Source organism: Coregonus lavaretus, assembly GCF_964263955.1.
Source record: "Coregonus lavaretus genome assembly, chromosome: 8".
NCBI classification, from domain to species: domain Eukaryota; kingdom Metazoa; phylum Chordata; class Actinopteri; order Salmoniformes; family Salmonidae; genus Coregonus; species Coregonus lavaretus.
In genome coordinates this window covers 37,765,896-37,774,366 of record NC_139995.1, presented here as the reverse complement: position 1 = coordinate 37,774,366, position 8,471 = coordinate 37,765,896, and the positions used below count along the sequence as shown (strand labels likewise).

Below are 8,471 nucleotides of genomic sequence, written 5' to 3'. Positions count from 1 at the left end.
CCGCGCATGTGACAAATAAAATTTGATTTGATCAGTAGTTTGATTGCTAGCAGCTAACGTTAGCTTCTTGTTTTGCTCAGGTCTGTGACCCTCTTTTATAGCAGCCTCCACTGATCGAGAAGGGTGCAATTGCGGCTTGCAATTCGGGGTGTTCCTGCATGTGGGCATTCCTGCATCTGCAGCAACCCCTCTTTATACTTCTATTGGTCAATCTTTAAGCTAGCACAGGCGGGAGGCGGGGGATCTCCAGTACAGTAGTTGGCATTAATGCATAATAAAGTTGGGATGCCAGCGGCCGATAAACCCCACAGAAGAAGGGGTGGTGGCGACAACCGTAGCTAGCTAGCTGTACACCCGTAGGCAGTGTCCTTCATCCCCGCCTGTCAGGCACTGTTTTCCCACAGTTCTGTTAACGACTGCGAGGGCAGGTGTTCGGCAGGTGGGAGCGAAGGACACTGTGTGCTAGCTTAGCCAGCTAGTCCAGTAAACAGCAGGCGGGAGCACCACCGTGCTAGTTAGCTAACACACAGTGTCTCTCAAGCCTCCACCTGCTGTGCTAGCGGGCGGCGAGGACGAACGGTAGTCAGTGTCCTTTGCCCCCTAACTAGCAAGCTAGCACATGGTGTCGCTAATAAGCTAGCTAGTAAGGAGGACTGCGGGAGGCAGTGGCAAAAAAAGTCAGATAATACCAATAGGGTGGAATGCCCACATGCAGGAACTCCCCGAATTGCAGGCTGCAGTTGCAGACTATTGGACCCAATCTGTCACTGCTGAGTGAGATCAGTCAGAGTTGCCATGTTCGCGGTTTTAGGCAAATTGGGCTACTTTGAAAACGATGTCGCGGTTGAAAATGTATTGGTTGCGGGTTTTTTCGGCTACTTCTAAGTTACACTGCGGCCGCTATGGCATTTCTCCCCCCCAAAATAATATATTTCACTGTGACCTGCTGCAGCTGACTATCATGCAGTGAGGCAAGCTGTTGCTGAGTGAGGGGTGTGTGTGTGTGTTGAGAGAGTGCTGCATCATGCAGTTTAGTCCACAATTGGCTGAGTCACGTGAGTGAGAGGCTACAGAGCAGCACACGCGCACGTCGTGACAACTTTTTACCAGTTGTAGGTAGGCTATTTAACTTGTCATTATGCGGGAGTGGAAATTTGAAATGGAAGTTACGGAACTCCCTTGTGTGCTTCTGTTATGGGAAAAAGTACTCAATGAACTGACATTAAATGTGGAGAATTATACATTTGCATCGGTTGGCCATCAAGTAGCCTATTAATTTATATCCCATTGTAGGCTACTGTAGGCTACCATTTGATACAATAAATATGTAGAAATGACTATATCACTCGAGTCATTGAAATTCAATTTGTGCCACTTGTGTAGCCTACCTGGAGCTGGCAAACGGATTTAATAAATAGCCTAGAATTTCAGTGTATTGTTGTTGTAGCCTATTATGCAATTATTAATGGCCATGTTTAGTTAATTACATTGGAAGTTATCAAAGTTGTTAGAATTCATTAGATTGATGGTAACAGTCAGTCAGATTAGGCTACAGGTAAAAAAAAAAAAAAAGAAACACTGGTTGTTGTTGACAAGCATATTCAGTTCATATACATATTATTAATATTTAATTCAGTGATTGAAATTACGACCCCATCCTCAGTAGCCTATTTCAGCAGGCTATGGGGAAACAAAAACACTTCTTACCTCGAAATCGTCAAACTATTCATGTTGAATAAATGAGTCTGTTAATTTGAACTAAGCAAGCTGCTAAATCGTTGAGTTTATATTTTGCCTTTTTATTTTATTTATTTAACCTTTATTTAACTAGGCAAGTCAGTTAAGAATAAATTCTTATTTACAATGACGGCCTACCAAAAGGCAAAAGGCCTCCTGCGGGGAGGGGGGCTGGGATTAAAAATAAAAATATAGGACAAAACACACATCAAGACAAGAGAGACACCTCAACACTACATAAAGAGAGACCTAAGACAACAACATAGCATGGCAACAACACATGACAACACAACACGGTAGCAACACCACATGACAACAACATAGTAGCAACACAACATGGCAGCAGCACAACATGGTACAAAAATTATTGGGCACAGACAACAGCACAAAGGCAAGAAGGTAGAGACAACAATACATCATGAGAAGCAGCCACAACTGTCAGTAAGAGTGTCCATGATTGAGTCTTTGAATGAAGAGCTGGAGATAAAACTGTCCAGTTTGAGTGTTTTTTGCAGCTCGTTCCAGTCGCTAGCTGCAGCGAACTGAAAAGAGGAGCAACCAAGGGATGTGTGTGCTTTGGGGACCTTTAACAGAATGTAGCCCGAATGGGCTCCCGAGTGGCGCAGCGGTCTAAGGCATTGCATCTCAGTGCTTGAGGCGTCACTACAGACCCCCTGGTTCAATTCCAGGCTGTATCACAACCGGCCGTGATTGGGAGTTTGTTACGGATACAGGTATCCTGTGTCTTTTTGTGTTTTTCCTCTCCTTCTGCCCTAATCACAGGTGTCCTTTATGTTCCTGATTGGTGGTCGTTGGGGGTGGCCCACCTGTCCAACATCCGTTTGTCTGCTGATTGCTGAGGTGGACCAATCAGTGGACATTCCTCTGTATTGCACCACCTGTTTCTGGTTTCCCACTTACTCCTCCCATTGTTTAAAAGCCAGTCAGTTGTGTTTGTAGAGAGAGACTATTTTCCGTATGTGAGTATGGATACTGTGGTGTCCTGTGTTTTGTGTACTCACGCATTTGCTGGTTACTCTGTTTGGTAACTAATGATTAGCAGTAGCTTAGCGGTTCTTGAGGCAGGCAAGATCAGTTTAGTTTTTTTTTACACTATTGTTTCATTTCTTGGGTCCTGCTCAGCCCTTTTTCCCAAACCTTTACCGTGTGTTCAAAATAAACATTTTATGTTTGACGGTAGTTTATGGTTGTCGTGTAGTTTTTGTTCTCACTGTTTCCATGTCACGATTCTAATTTGCATGAATTATGTTACGGGTCTCTTGTCCATCCACCCTAGACGTTTAAAGCTACAGGGTTCGTAACAGAGTCCCATAGGGCGGTGCACAATTGGCCCAGCGTCGTCTGGGTTTGGCCGGTGTAGGCCATCATTGTAAATAAGAATTTGTTCTTAACTGACTTGCCTAGTTAAATAAAGGTGACTGGCAGAACGGGTATTGTATGTGGAGGATGAGGGCTGAAGTAGGTATCTCAGATAGGGGGGAGTGAGGCCTAAGAGGGTTTAATAAATAAGCATCAACCAGTGGGTCTTGTGACGGGATATACAGAGATGACCAGTTTACAGAGGAGTATAGAGTGGAGTGATGTGTCCTATAAGGAGCATTGGTGGCAAATCTGATGGCCGACTGGTAAAGAACATCTAGCCGCTCGAGAGCATCCTTACCTGCCGATCTATAAATTATGTCTCCGTAGTCTAGCATGTGTAGGATGGTCATCTGAATCAGGGTTTGGCAGCTGGGGTGAAAGAGGAGCGATTACGATAGAGGAAACCAAGTCTAGATTTAACCTTAGCCTGCAGCTTTGATATGTGCTGAGAGAAGGACAGTGTACCATCTAGCCATACTCCCATGTACTTGTATGAGGTGACTACCTCAAGCTCTAAACCCTCAGAGGTAGTCATCACACCGGTGGGGAGAGGGGCATTCTTCTTACCAAACCACATTACCTTTGTTTTGGAGGTGTTCAGAACAAGGTTAAGGGCAGAGAAAGCTTGTTGGACACTAAGAAAGCTGTTGTAGAGCATTTAACACAAAATCTGGGAAGGGGCCAGCTGAGTATAAGACTGTATCATCTGCATTTAAATGGATGAGAGAGCTTCCTACTGCCTGAGCAATGTTGTTGATGTAAATTGAGAAGAGCGTGGGGCCTAGGATCGAGCCTTGGGGTACTCCCTTGGTGACAGGCAGTGGCTGAGACAGCAGATGTTCTGACTTTATACACTGCACTCTTTGAGAGAGAGGTAGTTAGCAAACCAGGCCAGAGACACCAATACTCCTTAGCCGGCTCACAAGAATGGAATGGTCTACCGTATCAAAAGCTTTGGCCAAGTCAATAAAAATAGCAGCACAACATTGCTTAGAATCAAGGGCAATGGTGACATCATTGCTGATTGGCTGAAAGCTGTGGCATATCAGACCGTACGTATACCATGGGAATGACAAAAAATTCCTTTTACGTTGGTGACCAGTTTATAATAGCAATAAGGCCAATAAGTATATGGACAATATACCACGGCTAATGGCTGTATCCAGACAATATACCACAGCCCTTAGCTGTGGTATATTGGCCATATACCATACCCCCTCGTGCCTTATTGCTTAATCATAGTAGTCAAACGAGTTAAATTGACATCCATTGATGGAAAATAATCTGGCGAGTTTATTTAAGGGCTTTTCCCTTGTGACATATTCAAATTAGTTTATTAAGTCATGTCATAGTTTGCAATAATTATTATTTTGTTAAACTGAATTTTGAAGTCAATTTGTGGAATTTATTTCCTTCTTAATACGTTTGAGCCAATCAGTTGTGTTGTGACAAGGTAGGGGTGGTATACAGAAGATAGCCCTATTTTGGTAAAAGACCAAGTCTATATTATGGCAAGAACAGCTCAAATAAGCAAAGAGAAACAACAGTCCATCATTACTTTAAGACATGAAGGTCAGTCATTCGGAACATTTCAAGAACTTTATAAGTTTCTTCAAGTGCAGCCGCAAAAACCATCAAGCGCTATGATGAAACTGGCTCTCATGAGGACCGCCACAGGAATGGAAGACCCAGAGTTAACTCTGCTACAGAGGATAAGTTCATTAGAGTTACCAGCCTCAGAAATTGCAGTCCAAATAAATGCTTCACAGAGTTCAAGTAACAGACACATCTCAACATCAACTGTTCAGAGGAGACTGTGTGAATCAGGCCTTCATGGTGGAATTGCTACAAAGAAACCACTTCTAAAGGACACCAATAAGAAGAAGAGACCTGCTTGGGCCAAGAAACACAAGCAATGGACATTTGACCGGTGGAAATGTGTCCTTTGGTCTGGAGTCCAAATTTGAGATTTTTGGTTCCAACCTCTGTGTCTTTGTGAGACGCGGTTTGGGTGAACGGATGATCTCCGCATGTGTATTTCCCACCGTAAAGCATGGAGGAGGAGGTGTTATGGTGTGGGGGTGCTTTGCTGGTGACTCTGTCTGTGAGCTATTTAGTGGAGTGGTGTAAAGCGCGCCGCCATTGGACTCTGGAGCAGTGAAAACGCGTTGTCTGAAGTGATGAATCACGCTTCACCATCTGGCAGTCCGACAGACTAATTTGGGTTTAGCGGATGCCAGGAGAACGCTACCTGCCCGAATGCATGGTGCCAACTGTAAAGACATGACTGTAAGTCGCTTTGGATAAAAGTGTCTGCTAAATGGCATATTATTATTATATTATTATTTAAAGTTTGGTGGTGGAAGAATCATAGTCTAGGGCTGTTTTTCATGGTTTGGGCTAGGCCCCTTAGTTCCAGTGTAAGGAAATCTTAACGCCACAGCATACAATGACATTCTAGACGATTCTGTGCTTCCAACTTTGTGGGAAGGCCCTTTCCTGTTTTAGCATGACAATGCCCCCATGCACAAAGCGAGGTCCATACAGAAATCGTTTGTCAAGATCGGTGTGGAAGAACTTGACTGGCCTGCACAGAGCCCTGATCTCAACCTTTGGGATGAATTGGAACACCGACTGCGAGCCACGCCTAATGGCCCAACATCAGTGCCCGACCTCACTAATGCTCTTGTTGCTCAATGGAAGCAAGTCTCCGCAGCAATGTTCCAACATCTAGTGGAAAGCCTTCCCAGAAGAGAGGAGGCTGTTATTCACTGCTCAAAAAAATAAAGGGAACACTTAAACAACACAATGTAACTCCAAGTCAATCACACTTCTGTGAAATCAAACTGTCCACTTAGGAAGCAACACTGATTGACAATACATTTCACATGCTGTTGTGCAAATGGAATAGACAACAGGTGGAAATTATAGGCAATTAGCAAGACACCCCCAATAAAGGAGTGGTTCTGCAGGTGGTGACCACAGACCACTTCTCAGTTCCTATGCTTCCTGGCTGATATTTTGGTCACTTTTGAATGCTGGCGGTGCTTTCACTCTAGTGATAGCATGAGACGGAGTCTACAACCCACACAAGTGGCTCAGGTAGTGCAGCTCATCCAGGATGGCACATCAATGCGAGCTGTGGCAAGAAGGTTTGCTGTATCTGTCAGCGTAGTGTCCAGAGCATGGAGGCGCTACCAGGAGACAGGCCAGTACATCAGGAGACGTGGAGGAGGCCGTAGGAGGGCAACAACCCAGCAGCAGGACCACTACCTCCGCCTTTGTGCAAGGAGGAGCAGGAGGAGCACTGCCAGAGCCCTGCAAAATGACCTCCAGCAGGCCACAAATGTGCATGTGTCTGCTCAAACGGTCAGAAACAGACTCCATGAGGGTGGTATGAGGGCCCGACGTCCACAGGTGGGGGTTGTGCTTACAGCCCAACACCGTGCAGGATGTTTGGCATTTGCCAGAGAACACCAAGATTGGCAAATTCGCCACTGGCGCCCTGTGCTCTTCACAGATGAAAGCAGGTTCACACTGAGCACATGTGACAGACGTGACAGAGTCTGGAGACGCCGTGGAGAACGTTCTGCTGCCTGCAACATCCTCCAGCATGACCGGTTTGGCGGTGGGTCAGTCATGGTGTGGTGGCATTTCTTTGGGGGGCCGCACAGCCCTCCATGTGCTCGCCAGAGGTAGCCTGACTGCCATTAGGTACCGAGATGAGATCCTCAGACCCCTTGTGAGACCATATGCTGGTGCGGTTGGCCCTGGGTTCCTCCTAATGCAAGACAATGCTAGACCTCATGTGGCTGGAGTGTGTCAGCAGTTCCTGCAAGAGGAAGGCATTGATGCTATGGACTGGCCCGCCCGTTCCCCAGACCTGAATCCAATTGAGCACATCTGGGACATCATGTCTCGCTCCATCCACCAACGCCACGTTGCACCACAGACTGTCCAGGAGTTGGCGGATGCTTTAGTCCAGGTCTGGGAGGAGATCCCTCAGGAGACCATCCGCCACCTCATCAGGAGCATGCCCAGGCGTTGTAGGGAGGTCATACAGTCACGTGGAGGCCACACACACTACTGAGCCTCATTTTGACTTGTTTTAAGGACATTACATCAAAGTTGGATCAGCCTGTAGTGTGGTTTTCCACTTTAATTTTGAGTGTGACTCCAAATCCAGACCTCCATGGGTTGATACATTTGATTTCCATTGATAATTTTTGTGTGATTTTGTTGTCAGCACATTCAACTATGTAAAGAAAAAAGTATTTAATAAGATTATTTCATTCATTCAGATCTAGGATGTGTTATTTTAGTGTTCACTTTATTTTTTTGAGCAGTGTAGCAGCAAAGGGGGGACCAACTCCATATTAATGCCCATGATTATGGAATGAGATGTTCGACGAGCAAGTGTCCACATACTTTTGGTCATGTAGTGAATGTGGTTGTCTCACCTAGCTATCTTAAGATGAATGCACTTTCTATTTAATTATAAAACATGTAATTATTTGTTATATTTGACTAGGTAAAACCTAGCAGTACTACATATTTCTCTGAGTGATGCACAAAAGATATACAGGGCATAGGCCTACCCCCAAAATCTGTTTCACTGCATGCTTTCTTCTTTCTCTCTTTTTTCTGTGTAGGATGTGGTTAGCACAGTCACTTCCTGTGTCTCTTCTGAGAGGTTTCAGAGACAGAGATGTGGCAGGTGAGTCAAAGACCTTTCACATTGTGTCTTCACCCACAGTGGAACTTGATGCTTGGTTCTGCCTGGCCTTACTATCCTGGGTGGACGTTGTATATGAGAGACGGGTGGTGTTGGCTTTGTTTCTGTGGGCTGCTGTCCACTGTAGCGGTGTAAACTGAGGAGACCCTTGTAGACTAAGAGGACAGGGCGAGGTGGGGTGAGGGACATGGCGTCCCTCCTGATGCGTATCTTCCGTCTGGGGCCGGAGAAGAAGAGGGTGAAGCATTACGAAAACCTCCGGAGAGACGTGGACCCGCGAGAGACCTGGGACACCCAGGGGGAGCTGGGAGATGGGGCCTTCGGGAAGGTCTACAAGGTACCAGCAGCCTGGGGCCCAATGATGCTCAACTCTTCTTTTAACTTCTGGTCTGGTCTTGTCTCCTTTCTTCACCTCTCCAAACCAAACCAAACCCGTAAAAAGATTACATTTAAGATGAAAATTCCTAAAATAAAATTCTATCATCTCTGATGGGATGGAGAGGAATGGCGCCTTACTCTGGATTTAATTCAATATGGCAATGATGGAGTGAAATTATGTCTCAGTGCAAAACAAGAGCAGTCAACTGTGTTACCAAACTTTGTAGTGCTTTTGATT

The 8,471-nt window shown here is 45.5% G+C and overlaps 1 protein-coding gene across 1 annotated transcript in view; it reads left to right on the top strand.

Annotated features, from left to right (window-relative positions):
- The first annotated feature begins 7,818 nt into the window (after positions 1-7,818).
- Positions 7,819-8,471, top strand: part of LOC311133353 (STE20-like serine/threonine-protein kinase) — a 15,695-nt gene continuing 15,042 nt past the window's right edge. The window contains exon 1 of the mRNA XM_084166854.1: positions 7,819-8,192. Within this exon, the coding sequence (XP_084022980.1) occupies positions 8,043-8,192 (150 nt within the window). The 5' untranslated portion in view covers positions 7,819-8,042. The remainder of the gene's footprint in view (positions 8,193-8,471) is intronic.